Source organism: Condylura cristata, unplaced genomic scaffold, assembly GCF_000260355.1.
Source record: "Condylura cristata isolate star-nosed mole 26May11 unplaced genomic scaffold, ConCri1.0 scaffold00014, whole genome shotgun sequence".
Classification (NCBI taxonomy): Eukaryota; Metazoa; Chordata; class Mammalia; order Eulipotyphla; family Talpidae; genus Condylura; species Condylura cristata.
In genome coordinates, this window is record NW_004567115.1 from 9,906,505 (window position 1) to 9,922,478 (window position 15,974).

At 42.2% G+C, this 15,974-nt stretch overlaps 1 protein-coding gene across 4 annotated transcripts in view; it reads left to right on the top strand.

Annotated features, from left to right (window-relative positions):
- NME9 (NME/NM23 family member 9) overlaps positions 1-15,974 on the top strand; it is a 21,522-nt gene extending 5,548 nt beyond the window's left edge. For 3 of the 4 annotated variants that reach the window (XM_012724828.1, XM_012724826.1, XM_004682447.2), the window contains 10 exons: positions 3,087-3,144; positions 5,213-5,316; positions 6,979-7,050; positions 7,570-7,686; positions 8,841-8,916; positions 11,202-11,284; positions 11,577-11,669; positions 12,276-12,430; positions 13,736-13,872; positions 15,678-15,974. In XM_012724828.1, the coding sequence (XP_012580282.1) occupies positions 3,087-3,144; positions 5,213-5,316; positions 6,979-7,050; positions 7,570-7,686; positions 8,841-8,916; positions 11,202-11,284; positions 11,577-11,669; positions 12,276-12,430; positions 13,736-13,872; positions 15,678-15,709 (927 nt within the window). In that variant the 3' untranslated portion in view covers positions 15,710-15,974. The remainder of the gene's footprint in view (positions 1-3,086; positions 3,145-5,212; positions 5,317-6,978; positions 7,051-7,569; positions 7,687-8,840; positions 8,917-11,201; positions 11,285-11,576; positions 11,670-12,275; positions 12,431-13,735; positions 13,873-15,677) is intronic. The other variant, XM_012724827.1, reaches the window with a different exon arrangement.

Genomic DNA, 15,974 nt, shown 5'->3' on the forward strand with positions numbered 1-15,974 from the left:
TGGATAGCAACCCAAGACTGGACTAATAGATCAACCAAACGGAATAGAGTCCAAAATAAAACCACGCTTATAGAGTTGCTTGACTTTCAACAAAGGTGTCAAGGAATTAAATAAGAAAGTAACTCTTTTCAACAAACCGCAGAAATAACGCTTCTTTTACATGAAAAGTAAAATTCTTCCCTTACAATATAGACAAAAATTAATTTCAGATGGATGAAAGACTTAAGTGACATAAGTGAAACTTAAAAAGACTTAGGTGAAAGCTTAAATTATAGTTTCTTAACGAAAATGAAAGCATCTTTGTGATTTTGAGGAAATATTTTTTTGAAAGTCCTAGAAAGCATTGACTGACTATACAACTAAAATTTGTTAAATTAGATTTTAACACTATTAAAATCTTCTATTCAAGAAAAGAGACTTAAGGAAATGAATTGGCAAGCCACAGACTTAGAAAAAATATCTACAATACATATTTCTGACAATGAACTTGTACCCCCAAATATATGATATGCCCTATAATCTAATAATGTAAAGCTAACAGTCCAGTATAAAAAGTGGACAAACCAATAAGCATTCTCAAAGGTGTACATACAAATGGTTGATAGGCACATTAAATAATTCTAACACCACTTAGTCATCAAGGAAATGAAATTAAAGTCACAATAAGACAATACTACATTACCATTAGTGTGTGTGTGGCCATGGGTCTTCTAGTGCCCAGGGACATTCCAGAGATAACAGAATATTATGAACAAAATGTTATGAACAGAAAAACAAAACTGGCTCTTGCAGCTCCTGAAACACCCACAGGGCAGGCCAGGATGCACCTACAAGAGCTAGATACAGATCAGCAATTGCAAGAAAACAACTACACTTACTGGCCTAACAGAAAAACTTTTACTCCCTCTTCCCCAACCTATAAAACCTGCCTAGTCTGTTAACCAGGTGTGACTTCTCAAACCCCAATGTGGATATGTGAACCTCGCCCAGGAGTTGCAATAAATGCCATTCCTTATTATCCTAAACTCTCCTTTCAACCTTTCTTTCACCCTGCATCGATTCTTACAGTGTACAATGTACAAAGTGATATCATGAAATTTAGTGAAAATATATAATAGGCAGAACTCTTATACTTCACCATGGAAGCTTAATATAGTTCCATTTTAAGAAATGTGCTGGCAGTTTCTTCTAAAACTGAATATTTATTTACCCCATGTCCTAGTAATTCCATTCCTTGGCACTTACTTACAAGAAAAGAAAATATGAACACAAAAAGATTCAAAGAGTATTAGTATTCGTAACTCTTTATACTTAATAGTTCCAAACTGGAAGCAACCCAAGTATCTACTATGCACATTTTGACATAGGCAGACAGTGGAATATAATCAAGAATAAAAATGTACAAACTACTGACACATAGCTACATAGATTAATTCCCAAGATATGATGAGTGAGAGAAGCCAGCATGAAATAATACATATGTAAAGTCTGAGCACAGGCAAAATGAATCTTTTGTGATAGAAAGTGGATCAGTACTTACCTGGGGTGGACGTGGGGAATGCCTAGGAAAAAACCAGAGGGAACTTTCTGGGAGTAACAAATATTCTGTATTGTGGTAGACAGGTGGTACATGGGTGTATCCATTTACAAGACTCATTTAACTAGCCACTTCAATTCTGACATAAATGATGCCCTTTTTTTGAATTCAGGGTCTTTGGGTTCACTCTGGGAAAGGTTTCACCAGGGCTCCCCTTTCAGTGGCACATGGCGAGATTCTTCAATAGATAAGAGACTCAGTTATATTTAAAGAGTAAGTTTATGAGAGAGAGAGAGGAGAGGAAAAGACACTTTCATAGGCACAAGCAGCAGTAATTGCCGCCCCGAAAGGGACATGTTTGTAGGGAGAGAGACCTGCATGGTTGCAGGCGGCCTTAGGAGAGAGCAGCCTCTGCTGGGAGAGGTCAGTGCAGAGAAGTCCCCACATGGTACAGGTCACTGGCGGGCAGGAAGCTGCTGCCTTACAGAGGGAGAGAGCGGGTGGAAAGAAGCACCTGCAGAGTCACAGGTGGGCCGTGGAACAGCTGCCCTGTGCTGGAGGAGAGACTGCCCTGAAATAAACAACTTCTCTTTAGGAGAGGCTCACTTCTTGTGAGCCTAGGTAGAACTTGAGAGAAGCGGAGATTTCCTGATGAGCTTCATCTCCATGTCCTTATCTTTTACCTTTTGGGTCTGAGCTTCAGGCACAGCCTCCAACAGTCTGTGTGTTATCTGCTGGGACCTATTGGAGACATCCAGGCATCCTGGACATCAGGCTTTGGTGCCTGAGGACCTTGATTTTTATGGCTGTGTCAATTGCTTCACTAACACCTTCTATCTGTTCCCTTTGTGCAACTCAATCATATGATGCCTCCCCTGCATTCTTTCCTCCATCATAAAGAACTTATGCTTAATTTTACATAAATTATATTTCACTGAAACATAAAAAGGCAAAAAGTGAACACTTTATACATATAGATGAAGTCAAAACTTGATGTTGAATGAAAACACAAATTGCAAATGATATAATATGATACTGTATGCATATATATGGATACAAGTATTTAATGTATTATTTTAGGACAAGTAACAAGTAAAAATTTTATTATTTTTTAAATAATAATAATGAACAACTATATACCAGAGACATTTTACCAGGGTGGGATGAGGATGAGGAAAGGGATCAAAAACGGTGGGGGGGGAGGGAAGTGGAATTATAGTGATGGCACAGGGTGATCTGGTGATGGGAAGCCCATGGGGATTACAACTGAGATGGAAAAGGGCACAAAATTATGTAAAAATAAACTATTATATTATTAAAAATATATATATTGATTTTTTTTTTACTGTCTGAAATTTTCTTATAGAAGTGGGTTGCTCCTGGGGATGGAGACTAGAAAATAGAGAAAAGTCTAGGGGAAGAGAGAGATTAGAACAAATACATCAACTGGGCTGCTCCTGCATGCATCTGATCCACTTATGTTGGATTACCTTGCTTTGCTCACATCAGTATCATTAGTAATACAGCAATTGTTTCTTTTTGATGTTAGGTCAACATCAGCACACAGGAGCTTTGGGAGGAAATGCTCAGTTCCAAAGGACTTACTGGTAATTTAACTCCTTAGATCCATCCTTTTCAAAATTGCTAAATGACATACAGAACTGTGAAGGACAACAATAGGTACCATTTTCTATACCTTGAATTCTGTAAAAAAACATGTGTGTATATATATACATGTATATATCTGGCTTGAACATCTGTTAATAAGTTCAGTTCAGGCTACTGTTGGGTAACAATACTGTTTTAACTGGTTATCATACTCATGAGTTGTTTGGGATTGGTCAAGGGACAAAAATCTCTCCTAATTCCAGAGTCAGAGAGGGGATTGCATTGTAAGGAATATGGCTCTATCACTCACTTTTCATTTTTACCTTGAGTGCACTAGTTCACCACCTAGAACTTCCTTTTCCTACCTGTAGAATAGGATAACAATATCCATCTCACTGTTTTACTTTATTTTTAAAAAGCAATGTGTAGGGGCCCTTTTGCAGTTCATAAATATTAGCTTCCTCTCTTCTCTACAACTTACAGTGAATCATCATTGTATAGTAGACAGGACAGAACTCCTGGCACCCATGTTTCACATTCTCATGTGACCACTATTATCACTAGCCATGGCCCTACCCCAAGACGGTCTGCTCCTGGTGTCTCTGCTCTCCCGCAACTGTATCTGGCTGCCCCTGTTTCCCACCACAGACTCCCCTCCACCCAACCAAGTCCTACACTTTCTACAATCTCCACTGCCAGCCCCTCCCTGATTAGACCAGTACAGTGCTAATTTTAATGTTGATGACTTATATCATGTTTTACTAATAGTTTTCATATTATTTAAAAAATTTGAAATGCAAATCTTCAAAAAAAATCAAAGCACAAATTACAAGGTATTAAATTTGACTAGGATACAGCTCTCTGCCCACCTGTAACTATGCAGATGCTGCTCCTGTTCTTTCTCCCTTTTCTAATAAACCTGTCCTTTTAAAATGCTAAACCATAAAAATCAACAAAATTGGCTGACCCAGTAGTTCATAAGCAGGTCTACACTAGCTCCACATGACCATGCCACTCTAGCTGCTGAGCAGCAGTGTATAGGTTAGGTATGAACTGTGAGTGTTGAGGTCTTTGGAAGATATCTTCTCTCTAAAATGTGACCACTGTTACATTCTATTTTAGCACTTGTTGTATTTCCATGCCCCAACTGGGCAGGAGATGCTGCTCCTGCATGCATCTGGTACACCTATGTTGGATTAGCTTGCTTTACTCATATCTAGTGTGGTCAGATGAGGGGGTTCCCTCACACTCAGCTCTGGCATGCCCTGTAGACTGGGACCAAAGAAACAAAAGGTATCTATCTACCTTTTTTTTTTTTAAGATTTATTTATTTAGGCATACAGAACTGGGGTACAGGCCAGAGGTTCAGGGACTGTGAGAGGATTCACCAGAGGCAGAGTGGGGAGCAGAACAGGCAGATAGACAAAGTACACTGCTGAGGGGAGCAGCGGGTCAGGAGAGGTCTGCTGCACCACATGAGTCACCTCCAGCACTGGGGATCCACTTGCTTGCAGTGCTGTGCTTTAACCTGTTGAGCCACCAGGGAGGGCCGGTACCTACCTTTCCATTTAGGTCTCTATCAGATTCTTTCCACAAAGAAAATGTTGATTTTCATAAAGGAAATAAAACTCTTTACCCTAAGCCAGTGACTTAGTTCAGTATGCGAGGTTCAAATTGTGTTTATTATCTAAATAGTTTAGAGCTAATTGCTTGCTTACAGGTCAACTACTGGGATTTCTTCCTTTAGAATCATTTACATCAGTCCAAGTATTTATGGAGGGTCACCCTGTTCTGGGCTTTGACCCTGAATATAGCCTGAAAATTCCTTAAAGTATCCATGCAAAGAAAATGAATTTTCCAAAAGACTAACATCATAATGTTTAGAATTTAAAAAACAGAGTCATAAGAATAAGGGATATGCATGCTCACACCCTGATGCCACACTCAATCCCTTTAACCATTAAATATCCCTCCAAACAGTCCATGGGGGAATTAGAACATGTAGGTATAAATGTCACCTGCCACTGTGAATGCTGGTGCTCACTGACTGTTCCTGTTTCCACACAGTTGTTGATGTCTATCAAGGCTGGTGTGGCCCCTGCAAACCTGTGGTGAGTCTCTTCCAGAAGATGAGGATTGAGGCTGGCCTGGATCTTCTGCATTTTGCATTAGTAAGAGTTCAGCAGAATGCCACACATTATTAAAAAAAAAAAAGGGGGGGGGACAGGTCATATGAGCTCCCTTTTTCAGACTGCTGCAAATGTATTATTTGTATCTTTGCTGGTTGATCTGGGTGATGATAATTTTTCTAGAGATGATTCTGAACCTGTGGGCTCCTTCATGGCTCATGAACACTGTGAACTCAGAAGTTTATTTTGAGCACAGACTTCTCAAGATTTCAATCTCTGCTCCATAAAGGGTAATTTTTAGCAAATATTTACTTGGATTAACATATGGAAATGCAAATAAGTTCCAGAAAAATATGTTATGCTGCATGGATTTGAAATTTATAGTCAGTGAACACAGGGGAGAATATATCTATATCTGACACTTGATGACAAAGTACTAATAATTATTACTGTGAGAAAAAAAGAAAAAGATGTATCCTTGGAGTCAAAATGATGATTAACCTGGAAGAGAACAGTTTGGTGGGAAAGGGTACCAGCTAGCTGCTTTCTTCCCCCTCCCAGATAAGGTCAACACATAGTATTGGAACAGGCAGGGTCTCTCATTTAAAAAAAGAAAAAAAAAAATCACATTAAGGTAAGCAATTAGGAAACAAAGGGTATGTTTTCACAAGCATATGATAACTTCCTGACAGACTGATATGCATGATTTAAACCTGGGTCATAATCTGTCACAGATACAATCTGTTCATGAGGAAGGCAAGAACTCTAAGACATAAGAATCTATCATACTAAATGCCTGTTTGGTTAGATACTGAAGGGTAAGGGTCTCTCCAGTGCGGGGAGGACTCCAGGTTTTCAGATGACAGAGTCCACAGTTCCTGGTAAAAGGTGGGACTGACTACAGGATGATTTCTTTTAACAGAGTTCTTTGATCTGCTGACTCAGTCTCTGCAAGTCTATTTTTTTTTGGTGTTCAAATTTGTAGGTTTTCTTTTATATGTTAACCTCCCATGGAGTTTTATTTAAAGGACTTCCTAAGAGTCAGTTTTGATGTTTCTTTATAGAACTTGGAAAAAATGCTCAGTAGGGAATCCAGACACAGGGTTATCAGACCAGGAAGGCAAAGTTTGAGGAATTTGAGGGGCTTTCACACTGTTGTCACCTGTGGTGGCAGCAGTTGGATGTCAGATTTTGGAGCCCCCTTTTACCCGGATAGTAGTGGGGAATAGGAAAAAATATTTACTTCTTTTTACTCTTAAAGAAGTATTTTTACGCATTCTTACCCATATGTTGAGGACAGTGGTTAAGATTCTGATGCAAAGACATTAGAAGGAACACATGTGAGCAAGCCAGGCCTTCATCTGGGGAGGGCAGTGACGATGTGTGCATGTGTATATAGGAGGTGTGTAGTATGTGTGTGGATGTGTGTGAGTATGTATGTGGGTGGTGGATGTGGTCTGGGGTATGTGGGAATGTGTGTGTGGGGGAGTATGTGTAGGAACATGTGTGGGGAAGTGGGAGAGTGTAGGGGGAGGGGTGAAGGGGTGGGCGTATGTATTTGAGTATGAATGTATGTGTGGCTGATGTAGGTGGGTATGGAGAAGGTGGGCATGGTGTAGGTGCTGGTGTGTATAGGGTCTCCTGCCACCATGGCCCTACACCTCTGTGTCCCAGGGTCCTGATGATCACTTTTTTTTTTTTTAGGCAGAAGCAGACTGTCTTGATGTCCTTGAAAAATATCGAGGGAGATGTGAGCCGACCTTTCTGTTTTATGCAGTAAGCACCTTTCCAGAACCAGAACTATGTCATGGTTGCAAACCACTAGGGTCCAGATAGACACGTGATTGACATTCCTTCCCAGTGGATGTCACCCAGAGGCCTCACGGGTCCAAACAAGTGGTGCCAGTTTCTCCTGGACTGTGTTTGTCATTTTGTTTTTTTTTGGCAAAAGCACCCCTCTTCCTCCTTCCCAGTCACCGTGGGTGGCAACACTTTGCCTGTCTTTGTGCTTGGCATAGTGAGTGCTCAGCAGGTACTTGCTGGGACAATGAGCCATGTATGGGTCACACTTTGTCACTCATAGCCCAGTATGACCAGTGTCCCCCTTAATTAACTGCCTCTTGCCCTGAAGGAAGTTCTGAAAGGAATAGAGGGTAGAGAGGTAAACAGCCTGGGTTTGAACTTGGACACACACCTAAATCTCTACACACATTCTTAAAAAAATCTCTGAGACACTTGTGCTGTCTCTTGAGAGAGATTAGCATCAATTAGACCAGCATGTCTATTGCATTCTAGGGAGGAGACCTGGTAGCTGTGGTGAGAGGAGCAAATGCCCCACTGCTGCAGAAAACCATCCTGGATCAGCTTGAGGCTGAAAAGAAGGTGTTATCTGAAGGCAGAGAACGGAGAGTGGTAAGAGGGGGTCACTTCTTCAACACTAACTCAGAAATGTGCTGGGAGGTGAGACCTGCCCTCCCCTGTCCCACGAAGCCCCTGGGGCTGTGGGAGGGAAGCTTCATTAACGGCCCACCATGGGCACTAGGGGTGGATGGAGCCCCCTACCACCTGTATGTATTCTGAAACTTTTCTTTTTAAAAAGCCTCCTTTATCCAGAATACTTTAATCTGCTTTATCCATTTTCCTTTTGTGCCCACTTCAGCTCCACAGAGGGTTCTGGCTCTCAACAATGAACTTAAAGATGAAGGCAATATTGTAGATCTGAGCCTCAGGGTGAAGCCTCCCCTGTCACCCCTCCTCACCTCACTTTCCTGAAGGTTTTACTTAGAAAGCCAAGGGGTTCATGCCTTTAAAAAAGAAATTCCATCATTACCTGCAGAAAAAGGAATGGCATAGTTTGTGAGGTTGATCAATTATTTCCATGAAAACAGAGGGTGCAAATTTTTCTCCCAATAATTAATTGGCTGCCTTTGAACACTCACACACTTGCCAGAGAGGAATTTCCTGGCGGGTGAGCATCTGCCAAATGAGACTTAATGCTGCTCAGTGTTTATTGTTCAGGTTTTCATATTTAATTCTGAAGAACAAAACCCTGTTTTAATAGAATGAATTAGAAACAAATTTTATTTTTCCCAGAAATCGGCAGTTCCACACCTCCCCTTTTAAAAAAGAAAATCACAAATACTTACATTTTCAAGTAACTCTTCTAAACAAAAATGACCTGTCTCTTCACTGCTTCCTTGAATCCTGCCTTGAGCCCTGTGGCCAATCACTTAAAATTTACATGCTTTTCAATTCTTCCTTTTCTTCTTGCCAAAAATTTTTTTCAGCTCTCTTTTTCCTTAGTTGCTTCTTGATGCTTTTGAAACAAGCAGACTGAATCTTAAGATCAGCTTGATTTTCCTTGTCTTCAACTCTTTCTCCCCCACCAATGACTAAAAGGATCTTGCATGGTTTTCTATCATCTTGACATCATTTTTGAGCTTTGCATGTTTTGTTTTTGTTTTTGTTCTTGTGGAGCTTTGCAATTTTTTGTTGTTGTTCCTGTAGGTGTCTGAAGTTCTTTATAGTCATTTAAATTAGTTAACAACTTTCTGATTTTCTACTAGATTAAAGATGAGGCTCTTTCTGATGAAGATGAACATTTTTCCCAGGAAAAAAACAATGGTGAAGATGAGGATGTGGGTGAGTGAAACAAGAAACAAGGAAAATGGCAAAACAGACTTATCAGGGGTGGTGTGTGTTTTTCTAAAAACATATACCAAACATCAGTTTAATGAGCACCTGGACTCTGGGAAGGTTAACTTTAAAACATCTTGATGTCTGCCCTCTGACTTCAAATATATTAAATGTATTTCAGGGGTATTTGGGCACCATTTGTAGCTTTCTGAGCATGTTCAAACATACCAGGCATTACTTTCACCAGCAATTACTGCACATCAGGAAAAGCTGTATTTATTAAAATGGAGAGTTGTGACACTAATAATGTAAAGTAATGCTCCTGGTGTTTCCTTAGCTTTTATTTGATGCTTTTTTGAGCTTCTCTTTAACACCTTTCTCCTGAAGTGTCAGCCAGGCAGTGTCCTGACATGTTCCCTCCCCACAGCCTGTCCCCACTTCCCTCCCCCCTCCATTTTTTTTTTTTAATTTTCAAAGGACAAGTTTATTAGGAAAAGGGGAAAAAAAAAGAGTCATGTGTATAGTCACAAGAAATGTACAGGAGGGCAGTTCTTCCTGAGCCAGACCTATGAGAAAACTCCAACCTGACACTGAAGAAAACGAAAAAGTAGAAAGCATGGCACTGGAATGGCACCTTTCATGTGTAACGAGACACCAGGGGAAGCCAGGATTAAGTTCAAGGACTGAGTTAGAAAAGGAAGACTTATTATTACATGAGGTAGAAAGGTGGTGCTGTCTTTTTTTTTATATATATGAATAATAAAAAAATTCAACTATTGGATTCTATCAAGAATGAGAAACAGTGTAGAAGAGCAAGTATGAGAAGACAATCAGTGACATGGTTTCTATAGAAGACATTTGTTGCCTCCTTTTGGGTGTATTTTCTCCTCCTTCTCCACTATTTCCTCTGAGTTAAGGTTGCTCTAGCTGGCAAACAACGAGTTCTGCCCTTGCCCAGCTGTCCTCTCTTCTGAGCAACTTGGGCCACCCTCCCAGCCCAGCCAGCTGCAGATTTATCAGGGCTTCCCCTCCCTCGCCACCGCACACCCAAGGGGAGGTTCCAGTCCCATCCTTGTGGCCACTCTGCAGACTTGGCAACATTCACAATGCCTTCATCATCAAAACCCTCTTTAGTTTCTGAGCTCAGGGCCTTTCACACTTTCCATTCTTCTGGTCTGTCCTGAGTTCCCCACTTCATTGGTTTCTTTCTCTTTGCTCCCATTTTAAGCTGAGTTCTTGGAAATCCCAGATTCCCATACTCTGGCCTTTTTTCTTTCTACTCTGCACCTCTGGGTGATCACACTAACTGGTCAGTTAATCACATGATTTACTATAGCAGTCCCTTAAAGTCTACGTGTTTGTGGAACCACAGAAATAATATTTAGAGAACAATTAACAGATTTGTTGCTTACCTCTGCAGGACACTTTTTTTTCCTTCATATTTTCAAAGTAGGAAGGCTTCCTTCCATGCAGACATGTTTCACTGCAACACAACTGATGTGTAAGTACAGTCTGAAAAACATAGGTAACTCACCAAGGCCAAGTTCGTATAAACAGATGTACAATAAGGGTGGGTTTGCTTACAGCTTCTGCAGGCACAGTCAGGTAGCCACAGCTGATTGTATCTACAAACACTGACAGATGGGCAGCCAATCAAGTGAGCTTGATCTGGGCTCCAAACATTAGTTGGCCAACCCAGTTTTCTCTCAGGAGAGTAGGAGCTGACACAGGAGTCTGAAAGTGTATTTGGTATTGGTGCTGAAATTCATGAAAGTTCATGTTGAATTAGGGTCTGAGGCCACATGCCAGGAGATTTAAAATGGATTAGCAAATGAGTCAGCAGACAGAGAAGTCACAGAGAGGTCACAGCAGACAGCCATTAGAGGCCCAGAATCATGAAAGGGTGACAGGAAGGTACAAGAATCACCATACCTGTGTTGCCTCTACTGCCAGCCCATCCCCCATTCCAGAATGACACTTTCATTTTTTATGGATTTCTGTCTGAGAAGTCTTGATTCCCCTTCTTTTGTCACTCCATCCCATTCCCCCTCTCCATAGTTCTTGATCCTTGCATGTCTCTATAACTTGCAAACAGGTTGAGGGTGAGGTCTGCAGCTAGACCTATGCCTCCAGTAGAGTCCAGGTCTGTAGGCACACAACCAAGAGGCTAGGTGAGGGACCACTGGGAGTGTCATGTAGAGACTGCATGCCCCTGAGAATGGCCTGCTGGGAGCCTCAAAGGTGGGTTCTATGAGACCAGGGTCTGATAACACCAGCGTGGCTCATTGCAGCTTCCTCAGAGAAGAGCTGTACCTTGGCAATCATTAAACCAGATGCAGTGGTCCATGGAAAGTCTGCTGAGATTATCATGAAGGTAAGAGACAACATGTACCTGCAGACCCTCTGTGCCTTCTCTGGCATGAAAAGCCGGAGTGTATAATTTGACATAGCATCCTAGTGGGAAAAAGTGGCCTCTAGGTAATTTAGCTAAAATCCACTTAAGTCAACTAAATATTTTAAATGCAATTGGGGCAGATAGGGAGATGAGGTCCTCACAGGTTTTAGTGTTACCTTTTTATCTATTACTTTTCAACTAAGTTAAATGTGAATTTGGGCTTGATTTACTTATTCAAGAACATGTGTCTATATCTATCTATATTCAACAGATCCAGGAAGCTGGGTTCGACATTTTAACAAATGAAGAGAGAACCATGACAGAGGCAGAAATGAGACTCTTCTACCGAGACAGAGCTGATGAGGTTAGCTCATATGCTTCCACATGTCCAAAATACTCATATCTTTCTCTCTCCAATATTTCATATAGATTGAGATTAGTTAGAAAAAAATAGTATGAGTAGAATATGAAAGGCAAGTGGGCCATGAATTTGCTCTGAGAATGATTATAGGCTGTATTAGGTAAAATTTCCTTTATTGCATGGAAGAGCTTTTGACTCTTAACAAAGAAATTAAGGAAGGAGTTTACTAGGACACCCCGAAACTCCTGGGATTGAAGAAAGAGAAGTGAGTGAACACGAAGGTTGTGGCAAGAAAAACCAAGGCAGTTAGAGGACTCTCAGGAGAAAAATGGCGTGGGCAGTCACTCTGCAGTTGGGTAGATCCAGATACTTTGTCGACCCTTGCTTGTGGCTCACCTACTGGGAGGAAGGGTGGGATGACCTGCCTTGGGTCATAGTCCATCTTTGTGTGTGTGTGTGTGGTGGGTGAAGGGTAGGCATCATGTCCCCGCCCCCTACCCCCTCCCTAGGCATGCTGGCTCTCATTAACCTTCTATCCTGCTGGTGGTCTGACTCTGGGCAGGCCCTAGGTCCCTGCCCTAGGCCACTGTTCTCCCCTCCCTGTGCTAGGAGGCATTTGAGAAGCTGGTACATCACATGAGCAGTGGGCCCAGCCACCTCCTGATTCTCACCCGGACTGAAGATGCTGAGGATGTGGTCAGTGCCTGGCGAAACTTCATGGGGCCCTGTGATCCTATTGTGGCAAGAAGGGAGCAACCTGACAGGTGACATTACCAGCTATGGTCCTTTAAACTGAAGGCTGCTCTATGTCAGCCCAGAACCGTGGTAGCACAGAAGGCTTTCTGAAGGCTTGGGTGACCCCTCTATTATATGTCTGGGGAAAACTGACCTTTTCACCATGTATTTGGAGACCCTGACACATCCTTGCCTTTTGGTTTAGTCTCCAGCTTGTTGCAAAGTGTCTGTCACCTCCTCCTCATCCTTACCCTCTTCTGGAGTCTGCTGTTGGATTCAGTTCCTACTCTTCTCTGCAGTTAGAGACTCTCAATTATGGCCCCAGGACCACCAGCAATACTTACCCAGAAAATAAGTTTTCAGGGACCCACCCAAGCTTGCCACACCAGGGATGCTGCTGTGGGGCCTAGAGGTCTATATTGTAGACGCAAGCCCTTCCACCCTGCTTCTCACCCAGGGACCTAAATCCCCCTAGAATCTGAGTACCCTATAGTATATACTGCACTAGGTTGGCTTGGTCTGTTCCTTAGCCCTGAGTTTATTTAGCCTGGCATTGCCAATGCCAAATTCACTGTGTCTGTGTCTGTTGAAGAAGAGCATTTCAGCTAGCAGGAAAGAAATGAGCAGCAGGCCACCTAGCTGCAGTTTACATCTTGTAAGAAGCCTGAACATCCCTATACAAGGGAGGCTGAGCTAGTGACAGACTAAGGATCAAATCTTAGCGACATAGCAGGCAAGTCTCTTCTCTGAGCTTCTGTTGTCATTCTAGTGAAATGGGGATATGAATACCTGTCATGGCTGAGAATTCCTCTTACTAACTTTGAGCCACATTTTACTCCCTCTGTGCTTTAATTTCCACATCTGGAAAATGGGTACTAAAATAAGATCTACCTCTGATGTCACTGTAAGGACACACACACACAGAATTTAGCAGAGTGCCTGATCTACAGGAAGTACTAGCAATGTCAATGTTATCTTGCACTTATGTTACAAAGATTAACTATGTAAACCTTTTATCAAGCCTTCAGCAGTGTGCTGGGCCATGGTAATAACAAAATGGCAGTTGTTGGGCTTACACCATAACTCATGAGTCCTAAAACTGGGGATCTGGACAGTGTCCTTCACAAGCTGTGGTACACGTGAAATGAGCTCATGTATGGGATACATGTGCCCTGTACTGCTGTCCTTGCTTTCTTGGCATTTCCAGCCAAGGAAGTATGTCAAACAATGCAGGGTGCTGATTGGCACCCTGCTGGTGACCATGTTGCCAGAGGGCAAAAGACTCCTCTTCAAATTTAACAATTGCTTCTTGTACATTTTGCCAATGTTCCCAGTCTCCGGGCTCAATATGGCACAGAAATGCCCTTCAATGCTGTCCATGGAAGTGGGGACCGAGAAGATGCCCGCCGAGAACTGGCATTGCTCTTCCCCAGTTTTAAGTTTTCAGAGGAAGTTCTGAAAGCTGCTCCTGGTAAGTCTTCAGGTAGATCTGGTCTTGATTAAATGTGCAGTATTTTGGGCTCACTAAGTATGTGTAACGATGTTTTCAGTCTAATGTGGTCCTGTTCTGAAAACGGGTTGTCATAGAGCTTTAATAGTAGTCCTCAACAGTTTGCTGTTTTCAGAGTAATGTGCTGCTTTTTAATACTTCAAACTTGTTGCTACATTCTAACTTTGGGACCCTGCATTTATTGCAAAGTTACTTTGTATATTCCCATGGAAACAGCTGGGAAAATTTCACATTCTGGAAGCTTACTTCAAGCTCAGTAGAGGTGATGGCATCCCCTCACTGAGCCTTTGCTCAGGTCCTGATAGGTAGTGTTCAGAGGGCCCACAGCCTGCTGTGACCCTTAGCTTCGTCAGACCCACATTTTCAGTCATCTCCGTGTGTGAGCCCAGGGGCCCAAGGGCATGGGACAGCGAGGACTAAGCCAGGGTGAAGCTGCTCCTGTGGAGTTGCATGTGTCTGGTTTGAGCCTGAGATGAGGTGGAAGGGGTCAGAGGATTAAAACCCTGGAAAAGCAAAGGATATGAGGATGGGATTCTTAGCAGCAGGCTACATACACATCTGATATGGTTAATAGCCTAATGTGCCTGAACGTTTGGGTTTTAAGCACTTTACCTAAATGTTTGCAATGTTCACAGTTCAAGATTAGAATGCAGCCAAGGATTAGAATGCAAGGAATGGGAAGTCAGGCTCAGAGGGTCCTCTTTCTATACTTACTGCTGCCCCGAGAGGCATAATTATTTCTGCTGCCAGTTGAGGGACATGTTGACAAGCCAAGGAGTTTACAAGTTGAGAAATCATGAGAAGTGTGGCTTTAGATGGCGCAGGGACCCACCCTGACATACACAAATGCATGTTGTGGCTCTTCAACATCACCCTTCATCCCCTTGCTGGGGTACCGACAGAGCCAGCTTTTCTCTGGGGATGTGTCCAGAGTCTTGTGACATTTTGTCCTTTAGTGGGGTGGAGGGGGGGAGGTTCGGGGGGGAGGTGATGGGAAATAGGTATAATTTGGGGCCTAGTGTAATTCTTGGGGGCAGGAAGAGTGTGAGCTGGGAAATAGTGTGGGACTATTGGGACTGTGTTAGACATCCTGAAGCTGACATTTTTAGAGTGATAATGAGGCAAAGGGAATAATTCTAGCAGGGTCTCAGTCCAGACCACAATCTGGGAGTAAGTGCAGTCTCTTACAGGCCTGACTGGTCTGGCCCTTGGCTTTGACTTGCCATGCTGAGTGTGCTTTCAACTTAACCAGCACTTTTTCTGCTAAGGGGCTCTGGACGCAAACTATCCTGGATTTGAATCCTGGTTCCACTATTTACCAGCTGAATAGCTTATGGTAGTAACTTACCTTCTTTGTGCCTGTTTCTTATCTGCGATTGTGATGTTGGTAGAATTACTAGAAATCCAAATAATAAATCCACAGTAATCATCTTCCACTATGGGCTGTTGTGAAGATCAAAGGATAGATACTAAGGATGGGAAGTGTTTAGCCTGGTGTCTAACACATATCTAGGGCTCAACAAACGCTGCTTTCTTTGAATTCTTTTTTTTTTCTTTGAATTCTTTATGTACAATTGTTTATACAATTGCACAAACTCCCTAACAACGACTAGGACCCTCTTTGCTATCCCTTCCACCCTGACTCCTAACTTCACCTCTGATATAGCAAGAGCTCCTTTTCTTGTTTTGTGTGGACAGTGCTTGGCACAAAGGACTGGCACAGACTTTTGCTTCAGAAGTCCCATAGACTATTTGTTGTCCCACAGGCCACGAGGCCAAAACCAAGGACGAGGACTGAGATGGCTGTGTTCTTCCTATGCGTGTGACCAGGGCTGAGTCCACAAGATGTACTTGTGTCTGCTGCACGTAAGGAAACCTTCAGACCTGCTTCCAACCCTTTTGAGAACTAGGATTTTTTGTTTAGCTCTCGGTAATGGATAATAAAAATAACAGCATACATATACTTTTCTGCCTTATTAAACAGTATACAGAACATAGTTTTTTTTAAACCATCTTGGAATTTACAAAATAAATGGACATCAGTTATTGTATTCTGCTGTGAT